General features: G+C 47.0%; 1 protein-coding gene across 1 annotated transcript in view; it reads left to right on the top strand.

Annotated features, from left to right (window-relative positions):
• The window catches only part of LOC106584031 (VWFA and cache domain-containing protein 1), a 79,981-nt gene that overhangs the window by 25,918 nt on the left and 26,498 nt on the right, over positions 1-27,565 (top strand). Inside the window, exons 2-5 of the mRNA XM_014168821.2 lie at positions 10,668-10,730; positions 17,093-17,241; positions 22,161-22,267; positions 25,908-26,034. Of these exons, the coding sequence (XP_014024296.1) occupies positions 10,668-10,730; positions 17,093-17,241; positions 22,161-22,267; positions 25,908-26,034 (446 nt within the window). The remainder of the gene's footprint in view (positions 1-10,667; positions 10,731-17,092; positions 17,242-22,160; positions 22,268-25,907; positions 26,035-27,565) is intronic.

The following is a 27,565-nucleotide window of genomic DNA, read 5'->3' on the forward strand; positions in this document are numbered from 1 at the left end:
CTCTTGTAAATGTACTGTCCTAACATACTCTAAATTTATGCTTTCGCCGTAAAACCTTTTTGAAATCGTAAAACGTGGTTAGATTAAGGAGATGTTTATCTTTCAAAGGGTGTAAAATAGTTGTATGTTTGAAAAATTTGAATTTTGACATTTATTTGGATTCAAATTTGCCGCTCTTGAAATGCACCTGCTGTTGATGGAGTGCACCACGGGTGGCACGCTAGCGTCCCACCTAGCCCATAGAGGTTAACTCTTGTCACTCACTCATTTAAGTGTATCATTCAGCTCATTGGATTGGTTGTATCTTTTTTAACAGGTCCTTGGTTACAGAACGAGGGCTAGGTCTGCTCTTCTCCCCACTCAAATGGCAAGCCCAGGGGGAAGGGTGGAAAATTCCCAGGCTGAGGTAGAATCCCTCCACTTCTCCACAACTCGGCTCCAGTTTTACAACCCCACATTTGTCTTACCCCTTTTCCCCCCTGGCCTACACCAACCCAACATCCACCTCTCTGCACCACCTGGCCTACACCCACTACAACCAGCCCTCTGCTCCCCCTGGCCTACACCCACTACAACCAGCCCTCGGCTCCCCCTGGTCTACAACCAGCCCTCGGCTCCCCCTGGTCTACAACCAGCCCTCGGCTCCCCCTGGTCTACAACCAGCCCTCGGCTCCCCCTGGTCTACAACCAGCCCTCGGCTCCCCCTGGTCTACACCCACTACAACCAGCCCTCGGCTCCCCCTGGCCTACACCCACTACAACCAGCCCTCTGCTCCCCCTGGTCTACACCCACTACAACCAGCCCATCGGCTCCCCCTGGCCTACACCCACTACAACCAGCCCTCTGCTCCCCCTGGCCTACACCCACTACAACCAGCCCTCGGCTCCCCCTGGCCTACACCCACTACAACCAGCCCTCTGCTCCCCCTGGCCTACACCCACTACAACCAGCCCTCGGCTCCCCTGGCCTACACCCACTACAACCAGCCCTCGGCTCCCCCTGGCCTACACCCACTACAACCAGCCCTCGGCTCCCCCTGGTCTACAACCAGCCCTCGGCTCCCCCTGGCCTACACCCACTACAACCAGCCCTCGGCTCCCCCTGGTCTACAACCAGCCCTCGGCTCCCCCTGGTCTACAACCAGCCCTCGGCTCCCCCTGGCCTACACCCACTACAGTCCTCCCTGTTGGCCCCCTTCTACAGCACTGCTGCTATCTGGGTTTGATTGGATCCCCCTCCACCCAAAGCTCCAGACTGCATGGTAAACGACAGTAGACACCAGGGCAGAGGGGGTAGTCCTGGCCCCAGCCCAGTCCGGAGCTCTGTCTGTGGGGCAGGAAGGGAGGGAGCGCGGGGGCTTTGTGATCCATCCGGGGGAGATGGATGAGCACGGGAATGTCAGACGGAGACGTGAGCTCTCTCCGTTCTCTCTCGTTTTCCATTTTCTCCACTTGTCGCCCCATTGCGAGCTGTGCATTTCTCTTTGAAGCTCAGAGTTCGGCGCTGGCGCAGAGGCAAGGTTCACCTCGCGATTTCTAACACCTTCAGAAGGATGAGATCAGACGCAGGCGCCGCTGCTGTCACTCTCCCATCAGCCACTGCAGCAAAGCAGCCTTACGACTCACAAATTCACAATGTGCTTTTTTTTTGTTGTTGGACGGGAGCAGAGAACAATTCATCTCGTTTGTGTGTCTGTCTACACGTAAAACAGCCTTATAGGATGTCCAGACAGACTCTTTTTAAAGTAAATTTGAACTCCAGGTAGATGAAACACTGAGCTGTTATTCTGGCACAGCATTCCCCTTCCATGTTTACTGATCATTCTCTCTCTCCCTTCTCTCGTCTGTCTGTCGGTCTGTGTCTATCTTCGTAGGTATGTAGTGAAGGGTTATGGAAAAATTCTAGTTGTTTTTCCTCTGTTTCTATCGACCTTGAGCTTATTCGCCTCATTAGACAAATCCCCGTATCTTGAAAGAATCCATGGATCTTGTTCGGGTCAACATTTATGACCCAATTTTTCTGTTGAAATTCAGTTACAATCTACAAGCAAAAATAATTATCTTTTGTTTCTGATTTGGAATGACATTTCCCTGTGCACATTATTTCTCAGTTGGACACTTTACAATAAGCAGGTGTAGCTGCGGGGAGAGGTGTAGCTGCGGGGAGAGGTGTAGCTGCGGGGAGAGGTGTAGCTGCGGGGAGAGGTGTAGCTGCGGGGAGAGGTGTAGCTGCGGGGAGAGGTTGTAATAAAACACCAGCCTCCACTGTTGTCATTGTTCTCTCCCCCTCTCCATCCTTCCCCCTCTCTCCCTCACATGTGGGAAGCATTATATTCTGTCTACTGGAGCAGTGAGTAGAGCAGCAAACAGTGTCTGTGCTGTGGGTCTGGGAGGCTGGGACATGTCTGGGATCAGTGTAGGGGATCTGCTCTGTGCTGGGTGTCCCGGCCTCTCTATGGCCCCGCTGTTTGCACAAAAGGGGGTTTGTTATTTCAGAACCGCACACTCTTGACAGGCCTCTCTCCCTTGACTGGGGGAGGAGGGAGAGGCAGGGGGAAGGGAGGCCCCTCCAGAGTTCACCAAAGTAGAGATCAGGCCTAAAGCGCAGGCTAGTCTAGGCTGCTACATGGGTGTGATCATGATATAGCTTGGTTTTTGCTATGGTTATATTTTTAGGAGCCATTTTTTTTTTAAATGCGGGGTGCCTGTATTGTTTACTGCATGCTCCATTCTATAACTGAGGTTCTTAACATGATGCTTAATGAGGGTATGCCCATGCTGAGAAGCCATCGTATGTGGCTAGTCGGAGCGGTTCTTTGGGTCCGAGGCCTTGGAATGGCATGGTGTGATTTATGGGCTTTCAATGTTTTAGGCCATACCACAGTAGGTTGGCGTAGCAACGAACTGAGATCATTACTCTACCAGACGTACTTGTGCTGGACCTCCAGTATTTCTGTGCTGAACCATGTTTTTCGACCTAAATTGAGTTGTAGATGTGTTTTTTTCCTTCTCTCCAATAAACAGCCATTTGACCTGTCATCTATTATGGTTCAGTCAGAGTACCATGACAACTGAGGCATATTTACAAACAATACAGGAAAAAAATGTGGAACTAATTGCATGTGAACTCATTTTGCTGTGTTTTCTTTCCCTCTCGGCATAGCTATGCACGTACACACCCACACTACTCCGTACTCCAACATTGTCCTAACATTTCTATATTTCTTAATTCCATTCTTTTACTTTTAGATTGTTGTATATTGTTAGATATTACTGCAGTGTTGGCGCTAGGAACATAAGCATTTCTCTACACCTGCGATAACATCTGATAAATATGTGTATGTGACCAATAAAATGTGATTTGACACACCACACACACACACACACATCGTTCCCAAAAGCCTCCCTCTTCAGTGCAGAGACGAGAGGGGGTGTGGATTTAGAGATGTAGCCTGAGGGTCAGAGGGTTCGTTAGTAAAAGCTCAGACACATCGGTAGGATTGTTAGTAATGCCTGCTGACATTGACTGCCGACACTCTGTTCAGAGGTGCTAAGTAATCTCTTGTGTTCACACAGCAAAGACCTTGGAAGTCGTCAGCCACTCACTCAACCTTGTTAAATCACTCCAAACCAGAACGTGCCAATGGCGTTGTTTGGCAATGCATGTCCGTGCGTATTGCTTATTGTTTAGATTTCAAGCTATCTTGAACTATTTTGTAGAAATTCCTTGTTGACGCCTAGCAAATGTCAAAGAATCAATTGAATTCATTCTCCATACTGCCATTTCCAGCCCATAGCCAAATGTTTAGCTAGCTAGCGTTAGCATATTGGCTAGCTAGCACAACATAGCTAGCTAGCTAAGGACACTGCACTAACACAGGCAGCTGTTTCATGGAAACTAGCTAATCCATTGTGTTTTAATTATGTCAATACTAGTTACAGTAGCTGGCTATCTTGGAGGAAGTATTTAGTATTGTATGTGCATTGCATCTGTCCACTTAGCTAGCTACTATCCATAGCCTACATTGCATTCGGGGCAGCAGGTAACCGAGTGGTTAGAGCGTTAAGCCAGTAACCGAAAGGTTGCTGGATCGAATCCCTGAGCTGACAAGTTAAAGATCTGCCATTCTGCCCCTGAACAAGGCAGTTAATGCACTGTTCCCCGGTAGGCTGTCATTGTAAATAAGAATTAGTTCTTAACTGACTTGCCTAGTTAAATAAATAAGTACGAATTGTGACTGGCTCATCCGTTAATGTACGGAGAAAATGCAATCTTTTTTTTTTGCTCCCACGTGGTACCACTTTTGGTTGAGTAAGAGAAGGAACGGCCTCCTATCGGCAGAGAGATTCTGTGTGCTTTCATACTTAAGATTGACAATTGAAATTGATTACATCACGTATTTTGCAGACAAGCAGGGACGGCCCAGTCATTTCATTAGAAAATGTTGCCTTAATCTGTGGCACTGAATTGAAATGCAGACATTAATAAACTAGAACATGTTTCTGGGGTTTTAGAAATGTCGCATTTTGGACTTTATTAGACCTGCTCCCCCCAGTAGTGAACCCTTTTGGTTTCTCCAGTACTCCCAAGATATCGGCATATAGAGCTATAATGCTCCAAGTAACAAATACACTGCAATATGGAAACTAACCCTACAATCAAAATGGTGGATAGCAGGGAATCTGTGTTCTAGTATGTGTAGAGAGCCTGAAAAAAACCTTCACATCGGAGGCAGAACTAGGGTTGCCTGACTCCCGGCTCTAGCCCTTTCTAGTGCAAACGAGCGAAGCGTATCTGAGAGTGGGGATGGCAAGGAGAGAAGCAGCGTACCAACAGCAGGATGCAGATACTACCTCAGTCTATCTCAGCCTCCTAAAGGCTGTCTGTCTTCTCGTCTGTTTGTACCACGCTTGAGTCGTCTGTCCTTCCCGCCCACCCCCTGGGCTCCCACACGCTCCCACCGTCGCCTCCCTCTGCGAAGCACGTGGAAATATATATATATATATATATATATATATATATATATATATATATATATATATATATATATATATATATATACTCCCAAACGCACCCATGCAGGCACAGTATGGGGGAACTTGGTGCACCACACCGAAGTAATGCGTCCATGTTTCCATCACCCCTTCAGGGTGTCAGACCGACGGGGATCTCCCAAACCCTGGTCCACTGATCAGTCGGCCCTAAAGAGAGGATTAAATTGTGTAGTTTTCTGTGACTGACCCCCCCCCCAACCCACTCCCTCCCTCACCAGTCCAACCCGAAAAGACTGTGGCTCAAGGCTCCGGACTGGCCTTTGAAGGTGACTGAATTGCTAATAGGTTTATTTTCCCCACTCCACCACAACCTTCCCTGGTCACAGCCTTCTAATCAAAATGCTTCGCCGCCTGTGCCCGCTCCCTGTCCCCAGCCTGGATCATTTGAGGATTCTCTATTTTCTGCCTGTGGTTTGTCAGCTATTTTTAAACTGTCAGCATTGTTGTGTGCGTTGTAACCGTGCTCAGTGTCATATTTTAGTTTTCACTGAATCTGTTGGTTAGGCTACAATGGGGCGGCAGGTAGCCTAGTGGTTAGAGCGTTGGGCCAGTAACCGGAAGGTTGCTGGATCGAATCCCCGAGCTGACAAGGTAAAAATCTGTCATTCTGCCCCTGAACAACCCGCTGTTCCGAGGCCGTCACTGTAAATAAGAATTTGTTTTTAACTGACTTGCATAGTTAAATAAAATAAGTTAGGGTGGGGGGGGGGGGTTTAGCTAAATTGAGATGAGTGCTGCTCATGATGATATTAATCTAGTTGGCTCATTTATCAGCACTGATCAGAACATTTAGCTAACACGTTATGTAGCGTAACAAAGTGGATTATTTTGCTCTTCAGTCGCGTAGTAACCTACTACCAACCAAAAGCCTGTCACTTGTCTGATAATCAATCAAAGTGATTTTGTTTCACCGAAGTTCCGTCTGTATATATTTGGCTGGGACGCTGGGAAAAGTGTGCGCCGCCTCGTGGGTCTCCCAGTCACAGCCGGCTGCGGCACAGCCCGGGATCAATCCCGGAACTGCAGCGACGTCGCTAGCACTGCGATGCAGTACCTTTTAGACCGGCCAAATTAATTACTTTTTGTCCACTCCCCTTTTTTTGATTTGAGCGACTTCTTCCAAACATGCGCTATATATACACAAAAGTATGTGGACACCCCTTCAAATTGTTGTATTCGGCTATTTCAGCCACACCCATTGCTGACAGGTGTATAAAATCGTGTACACAGCCATGCAATCTCCATAGAAAACATTGACAGAAGAATGGCCTAACTGAAGAGCTCATTGACTATCAATGTTGCACCGTCATAGGATGCCACCTTTCCAACAAGTCAGTGATTGATTAACATTTCTTCCCTGCTAGAGCTACCCCGGTCAACTGTAAGTGCTGTTATTGTGAAGTGGAAACGGCTAGGAGCAACAGCGGCTCAGCCGCGAAGTGGTAGGCCACACAAGATTCTCTGGTCTGATGAAACCATGATTGAACTCTTTGGCCTGAACGCCAAGCGTCACGTCTGGAGGAAACCTGGCACCATCCCTACGGTGAAGCAGGGTGGTGGCAGCATCATGCTGTGGGGATGTTTTTCAGCGGCAGGGACTGGGAGACCAGTCGGGTTTGAGGGAAAGATGAACGGAGCAAAATACAGAGAGATCCTTGATGAAAACCTTCCCCTTTTATATATATATATATATATATATATATATATATAAAGGGGAATATATATATTTTATCAATTTTACTTTCCGAATGCACTGCATTTCTTGCCACCCTAGGGTCACGCACTACTTATAAAGCAAATTTAGAACTTGTATTACTCAAAAACATAAAATACTGTCAAATACGTCATACCTAATTTTTTTAAATATTGTGATATGATATTTTGACTGTATCGCCCAGCCCTAATTTAAATGACACCCACTCTGTCTCAACCGATGGCGGGCACAACACAGAAACGTCAAATGTCTCTGCTTCAGCATATGTGAATATGACAAAAGAATCTGAGTTGACGCCTTTTTTTGATAATTGACGTTAAAGGTTAGAACATTTTATAATTGTATAAGTGTAAAATAGTTTCAATCAAGCACAAAGTTTTTAAATGATATCAAACTAAACCATTTATCTTTTTCCAGTGATGAAGACATGGATGTCTCATGGTATGGGCATTTCCATTGAAAATAACCCATGAGCCTTAGCGTGTTTTTATAGGAGCATAACAAACTGGGTGTCAAATGAAAGCGAAGAGTCTATTTTTTGGGGAGGTAAATTAAGGCATAGATAAATTTTTCCAACCCTTTTTCTGTCTTAAAAATTTGGCATAAGTAAAGGCTGATTTCTGGATAAGCAGATGGGAAACATGGTCTTTTGAAGATGTTTACCTTCAGTAAGTTTAAGAGATACTGCTTTGTGCCTTCTAATTCCGTTACCCAAAAACACACATCTTTAAGATGTTTTCTCATTTAGAGGGAGGATAATGGAAGTTCACAGAAGTAACAAGTAATGGTAGAGCTACCCATTAGTTATAGTGATTATGGTAATAGGTTTACCAAAGAATCTGAAATGCAATTACTCCAACCGAATTGGCTACAATGAGAAATCAAAGTCGCAAACCACAATTGGGTCACCTGCTACTGTGATCCCTTCCGCTGGCGTACTGTTATGTTCAGCTCATAGCGGTTCTCTCGTCTGGAGGTCTAACCAAGTGTAAAAACAGTCGTTCTGGACAACCCCTCTCTTCTGGCCATTTCTTTCTCTCTCATTCACTCTTTCATATCCCAACTCCTCCTGAGACACACGCAGGGAGTGGGGTCATGGCCAGGGTCGCCATTGAATCTCACCAATGGAGCAGTCAGGCTTATGTGCCTTGCTCAAAGGCACAGCAATAGATTTGTTTTTCCGAGCCAGCGACCTTTTGGTTACTGTCCCGAGCGCTCTAACCTCGAGGCTACCTGCTACCCCGGTAGAGTAGACTACAATATATTGTACTGTGCTGAACCATACTGTACTCTATTGCACTGTACTGTACTCTACCCTGCTGTATTGTACTGCACTCTACTTTGCTATGCTGTCCAAACTTGTGAAACATGAGAAGAATGACATGAATACCCATCATTCTGCATTTCGGTGTAGCACAGATCAGGGGACCGGAATGTAGCTCCGTTACCGGGTGTGAATCCACTTCACATAACATAGTTCAATAACCAAAAGAGATTTATTTAAACTCAAGGCGCCATATCATAGCTGACACACCATTATTTCTGCAGACATCTTTTGAGTCTTAATTCGGAGCATATATTTAAGAGTTTTTGGAAAACGTGGACACATACAAACCTGAGGAAAATTTGACATTCAGTTACCAAAGTTTGCATCTGCACAGTTCTTCCACTAAATTCGTTTTTGTAAATGTTTACATTTACGTCATTTAGCAGACGCTCTTATCCAGAGTGTTTGTGGACATTGTTAAGTAGTCCTTGTACATAGTTGTATAGTTTTCTAAACTTTGAAATCAATGTATTTTTTTTATTTTTATTTTTTCAAACATTTAAAGTAAAAAAAACTTAGTCAAAGTGTAATTCCGTTACCTTGGAATTTCCCGTATGTAAAAAGGGTCAAGTTTGAGCACCTTTTATCTCCTGAATGTTTTGGCATTCAGGTCCAAAAAGTCACTGTCGGGCCACTTCTTCAACGTACAAACATGTATGAAACGTTTTGTTTAAATCAAAAGGGATGCTGTCAGTGTTTGATTTCAAATGGACTTACTCTGGATTCCTTCAAGCAGACGCCCACCCACATCTGCACACCCCTCCCACTCGTCGCCAGCGTGGCATGGGAATGTATAGAAGGCTTATGTCGGCAAGAACGTGGTAAAAATGGGCCATTTTGAAGGGGGGGGTCATATAAATGTAAATCTTATGTGAAAGGTGTATAAGATTTAGTTAATTTGGGCAAATTAGGCCGTGGGTGGGTTTGTTCATTGAAGAGGGCCACCCCAAGCTTTAGGTTTCAGATAGAAATTAGGGGCGTCACATCAACCGGCCCCGGTGGCCCAGCCAGGGTGAGCCGTATTGGGTTAGAGATTGAGGCATTCCTCCCTGCCCAGGGTATAGCTGTGAAAGCTGCTGGACCACATCCAAAAACAAACAGCCTGCACGGTGGAAGACCAGCTAACGATACAGCGTTAAGCTAACTCTAACGCTAGCTAGCTAGCTGTGGGGATGGTTCAGTTTGTTTTTGTGCTTCATGTGTTTATTTCACAATTTTAAGAGGTTGGGCTAGTTGTCTGAATAACACTGCAGGTGAAATGTGCAGCTTTTTGTCTTTTGTGTGTCTGTTTCTCCCAAGTTTTACTAACACATACCTCCCAGTGTCGACCAAAGCCTAGCACTTTAACTACAGTAGAGAGAATAAAACCAGCTCAGACAGGACTGTTCTCTACCTGACAGCCGGCTTTTTAGGTTTTCCTTGTGTTGATATTTAGGAACCTAGTTCAGCGTGACAAGTCTCCTCTTGATTGTGTGAGGTCCCATAAATCAATGCTTGTTTTGACATCTACCTTTATTGGGGGGGGTTACCATGGTAATGCAATAAAGTGGAGTGAACTCTGCGTTGGCGGGCGGAGTGGTGTGGAGTGAAGCATGCTGGGTAGGTGGTGCCCCTCCGCTCTGTAAGGTGTCCTACAGTATGTGTGGACGGGACTGGTGTGTGTGTCTGTAGTGAAGCAGCAGAGAAGCTTACAGTGAAACACCTGCCACTTTAAGTCAACGTTTATTTAACTGTTGTTTTAGTGCGCCTCCGCCTTGCACTAAATGTTGTGCCTGATGTTTGGGGGGCGGGGGGGCGCGGCGTGTGTGTGGTACGGTACTCAGGAGACAAGCTTGCTTAAAAAAGTTGTGTTCTTGGGTGTGTGTTTTGTGTGTGTCAGTGTGCATAGCATACCAGTGCAGGTGTTTTAACTGTTTTCTTGGGGGCTCATTGAGTTTGTGTTGGTGCCGAGGTCGTACAAGGACATCTACTATTGCTTCAAAATATGGATTTATGCCTAGGTCAAACGTGTTTTAAGGATTGGTGGAAGATGTCTATTGTACAGTATATGTTGCCTACACCAAACATGTTGAATGGGTTCAGATTGTTTTGCAGTCAAGTCAGCCTGTAGGCAGAATTTGACCAGATGTTATTGGCAGAGAGGTTTGGAGCTCGTTCTTATTGGTCTATTAAATCATTTACCGCATGGCGATGTCACCATGGAAGGCCAAAACCTCATACCACCAAAACAGGCTGAAATTTCAGGTGGTCTTTTCAAACAGCTCTTACATTTTTTTTTTGAATGTCACAGTATTTTTCCAACCTCATAGTGTGGAAATATACTTAAAACACAGGGAAATAACATTTTTTTGGACTGCAGTGGGCCTTTAAGCAATCAGAATAAATCCCATGTGGATTTGCGTCTGTGTGCAGTGATTTAGGTTTTTTAAACGAACCACTGCAGTAAGTCTTTCTACAGCATACTAACCATGTTTTTGTGTCTCCTCTCTCTCTCTCTCTCTCTCTCTCTCTCTCTCTCTCTCTCTCTCTCTCTCTCGCTCTCGCTCTCGCTCTCGCTCTCTCTTTCTGCAGAGAATTTTCAACTCGTTTGTGTACACAGAGAAGACCTCAAACGGAGAGACGGAGGTACAGCAGGTGAGTCACTGGGTGCTCGTGTGTGTGTGCGCACACGAGTGTATTTGCACAGTATGTGCGCTTGTGACTGTCTGTCTGTGCCGCAGTAACACACACACACACACAGCCATCATCAGAGGAAAGGAGGGCTTATTAAAATTCTACAGCTGCCGTCTCATTGGCTTTGAAGTTGTCTTTGTTTTTCACTCCCCCCATTCTCTAATGCACTAGAGTGTCAGTGCAGTAAGGCTTCACTCTGACAAGGAGATGCTGGAATGGAAACATGGCTCCTCTACCTGTACTCCAATGCGGCGTGAGAGACTGAGTTAATGTCATTTCATCTGCACTCTCCCATTGGTTGCCAATAAAGAGGCTACTTTAGAATCCGACATCTGTTTTTAAATAAACGTTATTCATCCCGTCGAGCAATTCAGAAAGGTGATGTCCACTGTGTCCAGCCCAGTGTGCTGAGGGGAAGAGTAATATACAGTGAACTCCTCCAAAAGTTACAGTGGCTATTGAGGTTAAAGTGCAGACTGTCCGCTTAAATTTGAGGGTATTGTTTTTTTAATCAATATCTGGCGATTCGTTTAGAATCACCTGATTTTTAGAATTGTACAATAGTCCACCCATTTTAGGGCACCAAATGTATTGGGACAAATTCACTTATGTGTATTAAAGTAGTTAAAAGTTTAGTATTTGGTCCCATATTTCTAGCACGCAATGATTACAGCTTGTGACTCTACAAACTTGTTGGATGCATTTGTTTGTTTTGGTTGTGTTTCAGATTATTTTGTGCCCAATAGAAATGAATGGTAAATAATGCATTGTGCCATTTTGGAGTCACTTGTATTGTATATAACAATAGAATGTTTCTAAACACTTCTACATTAAAATCCAAATGCTACCATGATTACGGATAGTCCTGAATGAATCGTGAATACTGATGAGTGAGAAGGTTACAGACGGACAAATGTCATATCCCTCCAAAAATGCTAACCTCCCCTGTTATTGTAATGGTGAGAGGTTAGCATGTCTTGGGGATATGATATTTGTGCGTCTAACGTTATCACTCATCAGTATTCACGGTATATTTAGGACTATCCGTAGTCATGGTAGCATCCACATGAATGTGGAAGTGTTCAGAAACACTCAACGTTTGACTATTTCAATACACAATTGAATTTGTCCCAATACTTTTGGTCCCCTAAAATGAGGGACTTTGTGCAAAAAGTGCTGTAATTTCTAAACGGTTCCCCCGATATGGATGAAAATGAAAAAATATATCGAATTTTTTTTTAATTTTTTTTTTTTTTTGGAAAAAGGCTGGAACAAAATGTGGAAGTACTTTCTGATTGAACAGTATATAGTATCCATCTGTGGACTGTATAGGTTACCGCTCCGGTAGTATCCATCTGTGGACTGTATAGGTTACCGCTCCGGTAGTATCCATCTGTGGACTGTATAGGTTACCGCTCCGGTAGTATCCATCTGTGGACTGTATAGGTTACCGCTCCGGTAGTATCCATCTGTGGACTGTATAGGTTACCGCTCCGGTAGTATCCATCTGTGGACTGTATAGGTTACCGCTCCGGTAGTATCCATCTGTGGACTGTATAGGTTACCGCTCCGGTAGTATCCATCTGTGGACTGTATAGGTTACCGCTCCGGTAGTATCCATCTGTGGACTGTATAGGTTACCGCTCCGGTAGTATCCATCTGTGGACTGTATAGGTTACCGCTCCGGTAGTATCCATCTGTGGACTGTATAGGTTACCGCTCCGGTAGTATCCATCTGTGGACTGTATAGGTTACCGCTCCGGTAGTATCCATCTGTGGACTGTATAGGTTACCGCTCCGGTAGTATCCATCTGTGGACTGTATAGGTTACCGCTCCGGTAGTATCCATCTGTGGACTGTATAGGTTACCGCTCCGGTAGTATCCATCTGTGGACTGTATAGGTTACCGCTCCGGTAGTATCCATCTGTGGACTGTATAGGTTACCGCTCCGGTAGTATCCATCTGTGGACTGTATAGGTTACCGCTCCAGTAGTATCCATCTGTGGACTGTATAGGTTACCGCTCCGGTAGTATCCATCTGTGGACTGTATAGGTTACCGCTCCGGTAGTATCCATCTGTGGACTGTATAGGTTACCGCTCCAGTAGTATCCATCTGTGGACTGTATAGGTTACCGCTCCGGTAGTATCCATCTGTGGACTGTATAGGTTACCGCTCCGGTAGTATCCATCTGTGGACTGTATAGGTTACCGCTCCGGTAGTATCCATCTGTGGACTGTATAGGTTACCGCTCCGGTGGTATCCATCTGTGGACTGTATAGGTTACCGCTCCGGTAGTATCCATCTGTGGACTGTATAGGTTACCGCTCCGGTAGTATCCATCTGTGGACTGTATAGGTTACCGCTCCGGTAGTATCCATCTGTGGACTGTATAGGTTACCGCTCCGGTAGTATCCATCTGTGGACTGTATAGGTTACCGCTCCGGTAGTATCCATCTGTGGACTGTATAGGTTACCGCTCCTTGTGTGTGGACATTTAGTTACAGTATGTTTTTAAAATTTTTACGGTTCCAGAAACCATGCTAAATGCATCCGACCAGTAGATACCTAGGTTGATAAAATGTTTCCCTTCTTGTCCGTTTCCTTGGAGGTAGGCTGGAGAGTTCAAGTTTTACATTATTTTTTTTCCAAAGAATGATTCTTAAGCTGTTCGAATTCATCGAAAATATTGACAAGATGTTCAACAGTGTCTCTGTAGCAATTGCATGCCTCGAAGACTCTTGCTAATTTAGCATTACCGAGACCAGACGGTGCCAGCCCTGGCATTGCTGGCATGGTTCTCCCCGGGTAGGAGGCAGGTGGGAAATGACACTTTGGCACCGTGGCAGCCAAACAGCACCAATTAGAGCTGAATCCACAGTGGGGAGGAAGCCCAAAGAAAAAAGACTGACTGAAAGACAGGCAGAGAGACAGAGCCCGGCTTTGAGACTGGCACCCCGGCTCCCCCTTCACCATCTCCCTCTCGCTGCTCAGCCAGGAGACGAGCAAGGTGAGGACATCTGCCACTGAGTAATGACACAGGCTGGCCATCTCCACTCATCCCAGAAATGTTTAAAGTGTAATAAACATGATTCTAGATGTTTATTTGGCTTAGCCAAAATGAAGAAGATCCCACTTGGGACTGAGCCAGACAACGGAGTGGACATTTCCTATTAAAAGTCCTCAGCGTTATGTCTGTTGTTTGGTCCTCTGGGGAGATGAGATGGAATCAGTAAAGCGAGAGAGACGGCAGACAGTGGGCAGCTAGCCGGAGGTCAAAACAGCCTATAGATGGACGGATTGTTGTGTGTGTGTGTGTGTGTATGTAGCCAGAGGACAAGGTGGTCACGCCAGTCTAACAGCCCAGTCTGTTTATCAGTGTGCCTGAGCCCCCAGGGACTCTACAGACTAGAGGTGGAGGCTGTGGTCTGATGGCGACATTTCTGTAAAAGGCCAGTCAGGGCTAGTGGAGAGGTTTCTGTGTTTAAGAAATCAAATCAAATCAGTTCCATGGAATGACTGTGATGGGTTTTTTATTCTCTAACATTCTCCCAGTCTACCCTGGTACTGACACGGGTTACATCTCGGCTCCCTAACCCTGACCTAGCCCTAACCGCCCTGAACCAGAGCCACACAATGGAACTGCATGGTCTGGGACTTCCTGGTCAGGGCTACAGCAACCACAAAGCCCAACATGTGTTCTAGTGAAGTTGGGGAGGAGTAAGCGGTAAGGCCGGGGTCGTCGGGTGGTTGGTTGGGATTTGTGGGTAGGGAAGGGGGGGGGAGGAAGGAGGGTGGTTTTGGCTAAGGAAAAGTACTCCTAAATCACTAAACCTGTGCCTTGCAGGTCTTTTGGTTTCTCGTTCCTCTGTAGTTCCTCTGGACTCATGAATGGGTATTTCTCAGTCTTAACCACACCGTGCTGTGGCTAGTGAAGGCACTCGGACAGCTCAACAGTGGTTGAGACGCACCTAATAGTGAGTCCACATTGGGCCTAATTGCTGGTCCGTCCCAGTCTGGGAGGGGGGTGTACAGTATGTTGGGCCGCGTCCCAAATGACAACCTACTACCGGCATAGTGCACTACATTTGACCGTAGCCCTGTCAAATGTAGTGCACTATATAGGGAATGGGGTGCCATTTTTGGACTCGCGTATCGGGTGGCCCTGTAATTCAGGGTGACGCCGCTGGCCCCTGTAAAATGCCATAATCGGAGGAGCGGCTGGGCCGGCGGATTAATAGGAACAGCGACTGGCTGATTGGGTGTAGCTCGGTCAATGGGTCACAGCACATTTCTCCTGGCCTGGCCTGGGCAGTGTTGGCAGGCACGCCTCGTTATGGGATGTGGACAGACGCGGGGACGGGTTGCCGGTAGAGGGGACGGGTTGCCGGTAGAGGGGACGGGTTGCCGGTAGAGGGGACGGGTTGCCGGTAGAGGGGACGGGTTGCCGGTAGAGGGGACGGGTTGCCGGTAGAGGGGACGGGTTGCGGTGACGGGTTGCCGTAGAGACGGGTTGCCGGTAGAGGGGTTACGGGTTGCCGGTAGAGGGGTTACGGGTTGCCGGTAGAGGGGTTACGGGTTGCCGGTAGAGGGACGGGTTGCCGGTAGAGGGGTTACGGGTTGCCGGTAGAGGGGACAGGTTGCCGGTAGAGGGGTTACGGGTCGCCGGTAGCGGGGGTTCTCCCAAGTTGTTTTCTTTTCTCCAGGCAGTGAGTGAATGTCACTGATTTGAGTCTTGTTAAAGCCTACTGTATGTTCTGAGTTTGTGTGAGTTATCAGTGCTTGTTTGTGTTGATTTCTAGCCTATCTTATCCTACGCAGGATATGTAGCCTGTGCGTGAATGCGTGTGAGTGGGTGTGAGTTGCCACGGTCCTGTAGGTTCTAACGAGGTTGGTTCCCTGTGGGGGTTTTCATTGGCTCCAGAGTAGGAACAGGAACCTGTTGTGAGGGGCTGCTAGTGCACTCGTTATTAGTGTCCCACAGGTGGGAACCCTTTTTTGAATGAGGCTCAGAGATGCGTGCAGTCAGCCATAACGCCCCCTCTGAGAGCTGTAATGTATGCATAGCGTTAGCTGGCACACTAACACCGGACAGACAGGGGCCTAGTCAGGCCGAACACTAACCAGCACGATTCAATTATCCGCCCCTTTTTTAATGAACTACATTTTTCCTTTTGAGGGATTTCTCACAAAACCAGGACAAAAAAAAACACCATGACTTTGGGTCTTTTCACAATTGAATCTGTAGAGTGGTCTTTTTTTTGGGGGGGGGATTGTTTACATTTGTATCTAGTGTTTGACATTTTGGCCTTACTCAGGCCTCCTTTAAGACGCCATCTTGTTTCATGTGTAGGTGCTACAAAACAACAATTGGTGTCATATGAAGCTGTACTGCTCGCTCTGTGATATGAGTATTTTTATTTCAAGAGACCGGGTTGGGATTTAGGGTTTGAGCGTAGCCTGAAGGTAAGGTGGGGGTCGTTCCTCTTGCTACTCCTGTAGGCAAGCACCGGTTTGAGAGAGAAGGGTGTTCCGTGTGCTCACGGCTCTGTATCAGCGTTTCTCAAACTAAGTCCTCGGGACCACAAGGGCTGCACGTTTTTAGTTTTTTATGCCCTAGCACTACACAGCTGATTCAAACGATCAAAGCTTGATGATTAGTTGATGATTTCAATCAGCTGTGTAGTGCCAGGGCAAAAACCGAGTTTGGGGAACCCTGCTCTATCTAATACTGTACGTTGCCTTGACTTCCTCCTGGATTTATTTTTTTTCTGTGCCGGCCCCCCCGTGGGAATCGAACCCACAACCCTGGCGTTGCAAACACCATGCTCTACCAACTGAGCTACAGGGAAGGCTTGTTTGTTCTTGTTTCGTGAGGAATCGCGCTTTGTCTTTTCTCTCGGTTTCCCGTACCGTCGACTGTGCGACGCGTCACGATTCCTTCTTAAGGCTGACCGCTTTCACGCGCGGCGTCTGCTTCCGAGGCCTTTTGATGTTGTTCAAAGCTCTCTGCCTCGTTAATTCAACCAGTATGTATGAGGACTCGGTGTGTGTCTTTTGATACGGGCCTTGTTCAAATCGGAATAAAGAGGAGTAGACTGTCTGACTGCGGTTTAGATCTAGGTCTGAAGGATGCGCTTCAACCCAGCTGGAATAAAAAGGGAATATAGGTACTCAAATATAATCAGATTCATTGTGTGTGTGTGTGTGTGTGGTTATGTTTTCCATAAGTAATTCCACCATGATGAGGAGAACCTTACGTATGATGTGTGCTATACAGAATATATCCAACTGTGTGTGTGTGTGTGTGTGATGGGTTGTAGCTTGCGAAGAAGATCCGTGAGAAGTTTAACCGCTACCTGGACGTGGTGAACAGGAACAAGCAGGTGGTGGAGGCGTCCTACACGGCCCACCTGACCTCCCCCCTCACCGCCATCCAGGACTGCTGCACCATCCCCCCCTCCATGATGGAGTGAGTATATATGTACACACACACACACACACACACACACACACACACACACACACACACACACACACACACACACAGCCCCTTACCCCTTCCTCTGTTTAAATGTATTTTAATCCTGTCTAGCAACAGTCCTCTGCATGTGTGCAAAATCCGCAAATTGAATTGACATTTTAGTCCTTTAGGAGACGCTCTTATCCAGAGCGACTTACAGGAGAAGTTGGGGTTAAGTACCTTGCTCAAGGGCACATCGGCAAGATGTTTCACCTAATCGGCGCATGGATTCAAACCAGCAACCTTTCGTTCCCACATGCATGAGCAGCAGTGGTGGCAATGAGCGCCGCTGCTCTGCTCGGCGGCCATTGAATTCTCCCAGACAGATGCGGTTGTTTATGGGTAATGGAGTTGTCTGAAGGCCTATTTCCATCAATCTCCCGCCACTGCAGGAGCAAACGTACGTCGGGAGAGAGAGGGGGAGAGGGCTGCTTTCAACCCTAATCTCTACAGCTCCAGCTGTCAACATATCTCTCGCTCTCTCTCCCTCTTCCTATCTTCTTCTGCTTCTCTCTCCCTTTATCTCTCAGTCCTAATCTAGTTTCGATGGTGTTTTCTGTCTCTCTGAAGTTTCTCCCCCGACTTATCTGGAGTTCCAGGGTCTGTCTCTGCTTCTCCCACAATCAGTCTGGCTCCGCTCCAGCGTAACACCTGTAGAATTTCATCCGGATGGAGTCCAGTCCAGGTTTTTCCTCTCGCGGACTTATTCTGGAGGAGAGGGAGGAAGCTGGGAGAGCTAGGGTGGACGGAGAGTGAAGATGATGACGTTGCGGATGGGGCGTGGAAGGGACGCAACGAGGGTTGAACAAAATCGAGACTCACTTCTGAGGGCTGTCTGCCAGTCTGATAACAGTGCATCGCTCCCACAACTTCAAAGAATCCCACTGGGGTGAAAAGCTGACCGCTCCTCACTTTGAAAAAGTTCACCTGGGAGCGTGAGCGTTTTTGAAGGAGCGCAGAATAACTGGTCCTCTCCGCAGGCTCTCCCAGTCCCAGCCAGGGAAAGTTAAAAATCCAAACATCTGTGTGCCAGTGAAATGCCATGAAGCCTGTTTTCAGATTCGGTGCCGTGCTGGACCCCCCCCCCCCCAGAGAGGCTGGTGGCAGACCCACCCGTCCCCAGGTCAGGGTGTCCTTCGTTGGGCTTAGAGTCGGCTACTGCTGCCTGCTTCTGGGTCATATGGTGGGTCATAGCTGGGGGTGTCAGGTGGTTCACAGGATTTCCCATGTCACACAGCCGTCACGCGACCACAGTGGTGTCAGCTTGCCCATAGCCCCCCCCCCCTACACACACACCACGCTGCAATGCTTTCATCAGTGTTTGGTCAGGGGGCCAGCTTCCAGGTCTAGGTAAACAATCAGTGCCTGAAAATGGCATGCGTTTCAGGTTTAAGTGACTGATCTTCAGGTACCAGCTGGGTCACAATCATTTCCGGCTTATTTTGAGGAGGGGGGGGGGGACGACAAGATCCGTCTGATAGTTGATCACAGCCGTGAACTCCCGTCTCCAGTGTAAGTCAGCTCGCTGAGCGTCGTGTAGGTGAAGCCGCCGCAACTGTCACTCCTACCGCAGCGCTGTACAGATACACATACACCCCCTCCGCATGCAGACGGAAGCCTGTAGCCGGAGTATTACATGAAACACAGTAACGTAGGCCTGTACGCTGAGTACACAAAACATGAAGAACACCTGTTCTTTCCATGACGTAGAAAGACCCAGGTGAAAGCTATGATCCTTTTTATTGATGTCACTTGTTAAATCCACTTCAATCAGTGTAGATGGAAAGGGGGGGGGGGGGCAACTCACTATTAGGAAGATGTTCCTAAAGTTTGCTATACTCAGTGTGTGTGTGTGTGTGTGTATCTCTACGGTTACAGCTACCTCAGAAAAGACAAACGGTCGCTAGCCAACCAGGCAGGCTGGTGGAGATAAGAACAGGCGTTTAGCTGTCCAGCTGTGTGTGTTTCGATAACGACAGGGGCCATACAGGGTTGTAAAATTCTTCTAATGTGTATTCCTTCCATGTTGTCATTTTACTACATGGAGACGGGAGGAAAACCCGTAGACCACCCAGCCATTCCTGATGTTCTTATCTGGCTACGGTCTCCAGTGAGGTGTTGCTGGAGGAGTATAACACGTTATCTCCTGCGCGTCGTTATGACTTTCTCGTCAGTGAGAAAGGAAATGGATGCAAAATAGTACAGCAATTTTAATGTGAATTGACCACTGGTGACTGAGCTCCTCTCCTCTGGCTGTGGCGTGTTGATCCTGCACTGATATCTGGGAGGGAGAGCTGGGATCAGGGATGTGGGGTCAGCTGGTTTTCCTGTTTTTATTTTTTTTTTTGTTGCTCTGAGTGAACTAATGAAGCCTCTGTTTGAGCATGAGGGGGAGGGAGAGCGAGACGGGGGGGAGGGAGAGCGAGACGGGGGGAGAGGGAGGGAGGGAGGAAGAGAGACTTAGCAGGCTTTAAACCCCGGGCTGATAGGAGCCCTCTATCTCTCCAACCAAATGCTTCTGTCCCTATTAAGAGACCTTCCTCCGCCCTCACTCCCTGTTCCCCAAATCCCCATTGAGCCCCCCCCCTCTTATCCTCCCCGGCAGCAGCTACGCTAATGAAACGCATTGCTATGTGCACTGATGGATTAAAAGAGGAGGGGGGGGGCTTGGGAAAAGGGGGTGGGGGTTCTTTCTCTCCGCAGGGCTATAGCAATACTGTAACTCACTGTGGTAGATGATGTGAAACACTCTTGGAAGAAGAACAATATCTGTATTCCTTCCGGGTCAAATTGAATACGGTAGCACAGAAAGCTCTTCAGAAGCAGTACTAGTGCATACCGGCGTCCACACGGTAATACAATCGATTTATTTCAATGTTCATCATGCCCAACCCTGGATAACAGGGCTACAGGCGTTCAGTACAACGGTTTGGTGGAGTCGGCAGCAACGGTTGAAAATCAAACGTTACGTACAGGGCTCTGTTGTCAGGAGAGTGTAGATGTCAGTCATATAGTGCCGTAGTACCAATAGCATTCTGCAGTATTCCCGTTATCTCCCTGATCGAGGCAAGGAGAACTCCTCCCTATAGGATATTGAAACAAAGCGTAGCAACCCCTTCGTTATTGAACATTATGCCGGCAGGGGCCTCGTCATAAGCTGGCTGAAGCTTCAGATAATGGAAGAGCGGTATTGTGTGTGGTTCTGGTGTAAGGAAACGCTCTGTATCAGCTGTGCACTCTGCATCTTCAGGGGTTATTTCATCTACATTTATTTATTTTCTCTACATATTTAAAAAAAAATTTTTTACTCCTTTTGAAAGCAGGGATGTTTTTCAAGACCCTCATTTGCATGTTGAATCCAAATCGGGGCCGGAAGGTTTTCCTTCTTGCGCTCTCTCTCTTTCTCTTTCTCTCTCTCTTTCTCTCTCTCCCCTTTCTTTCTCTTTCTCTCTCTCCCCTTTCTCTTTCTCTCTCTCTCCCTTTCTCTTTCTCTCTCTCTCCCTTCTCTTTCTCTCTCTCTCCCTTCTCTTTCTCTCTCTCTCTCCCTTCTCTTTCTCTCTCTCTCCCTTCTCTTTCTCTCTCTCTCCCTTCTCTTTCTCTCTCTCTCCCTTCTCTTTCTCTCTCTCTCCCTTCTCTTTCTCTCTCTCTCCCTTCTCTTTCTCTCTCTCTCCCTTCTCTTTCTCTCTCTCTCCCTTCTCTTTCTCTCTCTCTCCCCTTTCTCTCTCTCTCCCCTTTCTCTCTCTCTCGCCTCTCTCGCTCTCGCCTCCCTTTCTCTCTCTCTCGCCTCTCTCGCTCTCGCCTCCCTTTCTCTCTCTCTCTCTCTCTCGCCTCTCTCTCGCCTCTCTCGCTCTCGCCTCCCTTTCTCTCTCCCCTTCCTCTCGCTCGCTTTCCCCTTTCTCATCCTTTCTCTCTCCGTCTCTCCCTCTCCCCTGCGCCGCTCTCGTTCTCCTGGTTTTGATGTCAAATTCAAAGCGCTTGCAAATGTATTTTTTTTATCCGGCACATTTTGCTTAGCCCCTGCGTGTAAAGTGTGTTGAAGGAGAATAATAATGAATGTAGCCTAATGGGAATTTAATGTCTGAAGTTCAAAGCAGCTGGTACATCAGAGCAGCTGTCAATCAAATACACTCTCTCAAGCTCCGGGGGGGTGAGCGGTAGGAAGAGAGGAAGGCGAGAGTGCACGTGCGTTCGGTGAGGATAGCGGCTTGCTACGTGTGTGTGTGCGTCTGCAGGCGTGCGTATTTTCCTGTGTGCAAGGAAGGACAGAATGTGAGCCAGCAGGGGGACGGGGTTTAGTGGAGCTGGTAAGGGAGTGTGGGATCAAAGCGACCCAGCCGCGGTGCAGTGTGGAGCAGGCTACTCCCCTGAGGACCCCCCCCCACCCCCCCACCCCTACCCCCTCCTCCACTTGTCTCCCCATCTCTCTCTCAGCTCTTCATTAGTGAAGCTGAGGCACTCTGGGAGCTAGCTGCTATGAGACTAGCCGCTATGACAGCGTGGAGGTACCAGGGGGCTGCCAACCCCATGTAATGCTGTGATAGGGGATCGACTGGGCTTAGGACTCCACAAACACTCACTCACTACATATGCCCCACCTATGCATGCAAAGGGTGCATCTACTGGGAATGAGAGAAGCATATATTCCACACACAGCATGGGCATCATTGAGATGGTTGCTGCAGTTTTCATCAGCGCTCTATGTATTTCCCGACTCAGTCCTCTCCTTGATTTCCCCTCTTTCCTTTTTTCTCTCTGCATCTCCCTCCAGCAGTGGCTGTTTCTGAGAGATATTACTTCTATGGTAGATAAGTGAAATCTACTTTGCAGGAGTGCTGTCGCAAATGTGATGTGTTCTGTCTCGGGTTCAGGTTCGACGGTAACTTCAACACCAACGTGTCCAAGACCATCTGCTGTGACCGGCTGTCCCCCACTGTCAACAGTCGAGCCTTTAACCCTGGACGGGACCTCAACTCAGGTGGGTCCCCTTCTACCCTTACCCTTACACCCCCCCCCCAACCCCCTCTTCTTCATGTTTATCTCCTATACGTCTCCGTTGAGACATAAGGCCACGATAAGCTCCCCTTTACTTCCTGTCCACTTCTTCCTGTTGTCCAATCACCCGCCCCCCAGCTGCTTTGAACCTTCTAACCCATCATTCATCCAGCAGTCTTCACCTCTTAACATGGACAGCCATGGCCTTGCTTACGAACAATTGCCATGACAACAGCAGCCCGGAGAATATTCCTCACCATATTGTTCCGTCTTAAAAGGAAAAGGACCCAGATGGAAATAATGAACTGTGCCCGTTTCACACGTTATTAAACCACTTTGTGTTCTTTCCTCGCTCCTACGCTCTCTCTCTTCCCACTCTCTCCCCTCCTCTCTCTCCCCACTCTCTCCCCTCCTCTCTCTCCCACTCTCTTTCTTTCTCTTTTGATTCAAGAATAGTGATTTTTGATTTCTGCGCTGAAAATTCTGACATCAAATTAGTTCTTTTTTTCTCTTCTCGATCTCTGTTCTGCTTCTCCATTCAGTAAGAGGATGTTTTTTTTAATCATTCTACATTAGGAGGCTTTGTCGAGCTTTGCCATATGCCTCTGTTGCACCGCTGTTAGCCAATCGCTCGGAATCATAACCGGACGTGATTGACATCATACATTTTACCCCGGCACCTGAACACTCCCAGTCGACATCCACACTCCAAACAAACAACGACGAGCGCTATGATTGCGGTTAGACTTTCTGTCCGTCTTATGACGTCCGTCCATATCATGGCAGAACACTGCCCACTGTCCTGAAGCAGCTGTAGCGTTCGTTCGCTCCATTATTTTCTGTTCATTTATTTTTTTGGTCTCGGGGTGGAAACACTGGCAAAGCCAACCGCTCTCTCACACACACACACACACACACACACTAGGCCTCCTTTGTTAGGACGACTGTAGAAACTCTTACCAGCCCTTTCTCTTACCTGCCTCCTCGTCTCTCACACCCTCTCCGTCCAAATTCACGGCCTCTGATCAGATTAGGATGATTCATCGTCACCTCCCCGGAGTTTATTTTCCCAAGGAAGCCGTCAGGAGTTCATGTTACCACCAGGCCTCCATTTCTCAGGCCGTCTTGACCTCAAGCCCCTGCTAGCATTCATCGTCCCCTATTTGTCTGGACCCAGTCTAAACAACCAGAGGGAGGGAGAGGAGGAGGAATAGACAGATTATCCAGAGGAGGATGGAGAGGATGGTTAGGAGCGGAGAAGAGAAGGACTGTAATAGAGGAAAGCGAGGCAAAGGGACGGAAACGGCAGATTTGTCCAGGGAAGGAGAGCGAGAAATGACAAGGGGGAGCAAGAGGAGGGAGCGAATAAATGAGGGTGGAAAGAGTGAGAGATGGCACCGGTTGCAGTAACTACGAAGAAGGTGTCGGGTGAAGTTTCACATCTGTTTTTCCCGGGACTCGTCCTTTCCTTCTGGCTTTCTCCGTCGCGGTTCCCACGTCGCTCCAGGCACTGGTTTGATGCGAGTGCAGTTAGTTTTCCCAGCCCTGCCCAGTGGACACATTAACCCCTCTGCACTTAGCCAAAGTGTTCGTGAGCTGTGAGGAGGGGAGCTGGGAATGGGAAGTGTGATTGAGTAATGAGTGCGGACGGAGGGGGTTAGAGGAAGCGGCGCTCCCTCGGCCTGTCGTCTCTGCGGTTCTAGAGTTTTCTAAACACTGGTGGCGGGATTAAGCTCCGCAGCCGAGCCGATTGTATACATGCTCTTTATAGACTGTCAACATCCCAAGTGGTTCCTGTTTACACCAGGCCTGGAGATGGATGAAGCGGCCTAGAGCGCAGATGTATGGCGAGCTAGCGCGCCTCCGCTCAATAACCACCGCCATAGGAAATACTGGCGTGCCGCTAACCCATATCCATTCCCATGTTCTAGCATGTTGTAGCGGAGAGTGTAGTGTTGGTCTATATATCGGGTACTGTGTGTTGGTGTTGTTGACTCGGTACGGTTAGTGTTGTAGCTAGCTCTGACATGCCTGTCTCTTCTAAGGTAGCGCGGCTAAAATACTTTCAACAGTGACATCATGTTTGCTATTATCCATCTTAAAGGGCTTACTTTACACACACACACACACACACACACACACACGTTTTTGTTGACTCGGGCAGTGGTGGAAAAAGTACCCAATTTGTCATACTTGAGTAAAAGTAAAGATACCTTAATAGAAAATGACTCAAGTAAAAGTGAAAGTCACCCAGTAAAATACTACTTGAGTAAAAGTCTAAAAGTATTTGGTTTTAAATATACTTAAGTATCAAAAGTAAATGTAATTGATCAAATGTACTTAAGTATCAAAAGTAAAAGTGTAAATCGTTTCAAATTTCTTATATTAAGCAAACTTTCTTGTTTTTAAATGTGAGGATAGCCAGGGGTACACTCCAACACTCAGACATAATTTACAAACAATGCATTTGTGTTTAGTGAGTCTGCCAGATCAGAGGCAGTAGATGACAAGGGATGTTCTCTTGATAAGTGTGTGAATTGAACCATGTTCCTGTCCCGCTAAGCATTCAAAATGTAACGAGTACTTTTAGATGTCAGGGAAAATGTATGGAGTAAAAACTACATCATTTTCTTTAGGAATGTAATAAAATAAAAAATAAAAAGAAAGTACAGATACCAAGAAACACTACGTAAATAGTACTTTAAAGTATTTTTTACTTAAGTACTTTACACCACTGGACACGGGTTCAGGAATCTGGCTCTATTTGTGTTTCTCCTACTTTTCTCTCTTTCTCTCTCCTCCCCCCAGAGAGGAAGCTGCAGGGTTTGTGATCTGATCTCTCTGAAGATTCCGCCGTCTCCTCTGACCCAATAAGTCTGTTTGTTTACACATCTACTTTGGCCCTGTTCCCTGGCAGATGCTGCCGTTCTATCAGCCTGCAGTGCAGTAATATAACGAACCAGTAAAAGTTATGTCAGCCTTTATCTGTTGCTAGTCGCAATTCTTACATTCTCTTTCTCTATTTAGAGTCACATTTTGTTGATGCTCTGAGTGAGAAGGTTTGGCTTAAAATAGCTAGGCCTTATGTTGTCGTGTGTTGCATGCCAACGGCACCTTGTATAACTACTAAGAGCACATACTATAGTGAAACTATTAAAAAAACCATCTCAGTTATACAGCAGGAATAAGCCGTTTAGTCTGATATTCAGTGGGACACATGCACCCTGGGAATGTGAGATTATGCAAGGCCTTATAGGATGTGAGCTCGCTCTCACTTTTCACACACCGACTAGAGGAGATATGGAAAGCTTCGCCATCTACCAGTGGGCTCTGACAGGTGTCTGAGAGACCAGAGTGAATCCCCCCTGTAGGGTAATTCATTTTAAAGAGTGGGTGAAGGAGAGAGAAATGATAGACCTGTAGGGGGCTCTTTTCTTTGTTTCGCAATACTTCATCTCCCAGAATCCCTCCAATTTTGTACTGTATCAACCCTACCTCTCTCTCAGGATTGCTCTCGCGCTCTCTCAGGATTTGCTCTCGCGCTCTCAGGATCTCTGAGTATTAATCCTACCTACCGTGTTTTACAAAACTGACCCCTCTCTCTGCTCCTCTCTCCTCTGTAGTGTTGGCAGATAACCTGAAGTCCAACCCGGGCATCAAATGGCAGTACTTCAGCTCAGAGGAGGGCATCTTCACTGTGTTCCCCGCCCACAAGTTCCACTGCAAGGGCAACTACGAGCACCGCAGCAGGTAATGTTACACTAGCAGACCAGCAACACTGTCACACAGCATCACTCAGATAAACAGTACAGTCAACTAGCCCAAAACACACGGGCAAGAATGGAGTCATTATTGTAACAATAAATCCTCACTGACTGCACATTCCTCACACATTTTAAGTTTTGCGTGGCAACATCAAGGATATTGCTCCTGACTCTCCAAGATGGTCACCTCCTAGGCAAAGAGGAAACCGAAAACCACTCTTCTTCTATTCCACCTCCTCCCTCTCCTTTGTTCCTGTGTGGCGCAGTGAAGAGGACATGCAAATAGTATTTATCCTCTGCTCTTGGGTTGTTGGGGTTTCCTCTCCTCTCTGAGACAGACAGACTCCCTGACCACACATGCCCTTGCTGCCCCTGGCAGGAATGTGTTCTGAGGCCAGTGAAGACCACTGGAATCTCTCACCAACTGTTGTGGTTTCTCTGGCTTAGCATGGTGAAAGACATCTCTCTCTTCTCTGTCGGTCTCTCTCTCTGTCTTTCTCTCACCAAATACTCAAAGGGCAGTGTCTCGCAACCAGCCAACTGGCATTCAGCTATGAGAAAAATGATGTCGCCCTCACCCCGGCTGGCTACGAAGACAAATGTGGACTAAAGACTAGAACCGCCAAGACTGTCATTCTGACCGTTTTTACGTTTTGTCATTTCAATATCTTCATTTCAATAAAAACCTTGAACCCACCTTTCCCTGACTTTTCCCGAAATACGTGTATTTTACACTCTAGCAATACTTTGAGATAAATATCATAAAGACATTCTGATCATTCCTACCTAAAAGCACCATGACGGTCAAAATGACACGTGCATATTTAACAGTAGAATAGCAGGGCCTCGACGAGTACCAATAGCAGCCAATCTAACATTTTGATATACACAATCACAAAGAAATCATTTGTATTTTGTTTAGAAAGGTCATAAAAGACTATTTCAAAAGAACAAAAGAGCCTGTTTTGAGTTTTATTTATCTGCGCTTAATAGCCAAGGCTATATATGGCTTTGCCATTCCAGTGAAATCAACTTGTTCATTCAGCAGGCATGACGAGGTTATATTCCCCTGCCCGACTACTGTCAACACACACATATTTTACAGTAAGAATATAACAGAATTAAATAGAAAGGCTATTGCTGATTGTCGCCAGTACTCACACGAGGAACTCGCCGAGCCGCGTTTATTCCAGGAGAAAGTCATATTTTGAAACCGAGCCCATCCTCACAATTTTGAGTTGTTTGGGAGAACAAGGTGAATTAGTTTACCTTAGAATTCTGCTCTGTCCTATAGGGTATTGCAATCGTTCCCTTCGCCGATGTACGCAGCGCCGGTCATCAGTCTCTTCATTCTCAAATCTGACAATGGCTGATCTTGTCACCCATCAGACTATTGTCAATTTAGATGGTACAATGATTCCCTACGTAAGTGTTTTCTTGATTTGTCACAAACTGAAATTGGGGGAAACGTTTCACATTTTAGCAGAGATTTAAAAAAATTTAGCAACCAGGGCGTT

This window comes from Salmo salar, chromosome ssa23 (assembly GCF_905237065.1).
Source record: "Salmo salar chromosome ssa23, Ssal_v3.1, whole genome shotgun sequence".
NCBI lineage: Eukaryota > Metazoa > Chordata > Actinopteri > Salmoniformes > Salmonidae > Salmo > Salmo salar.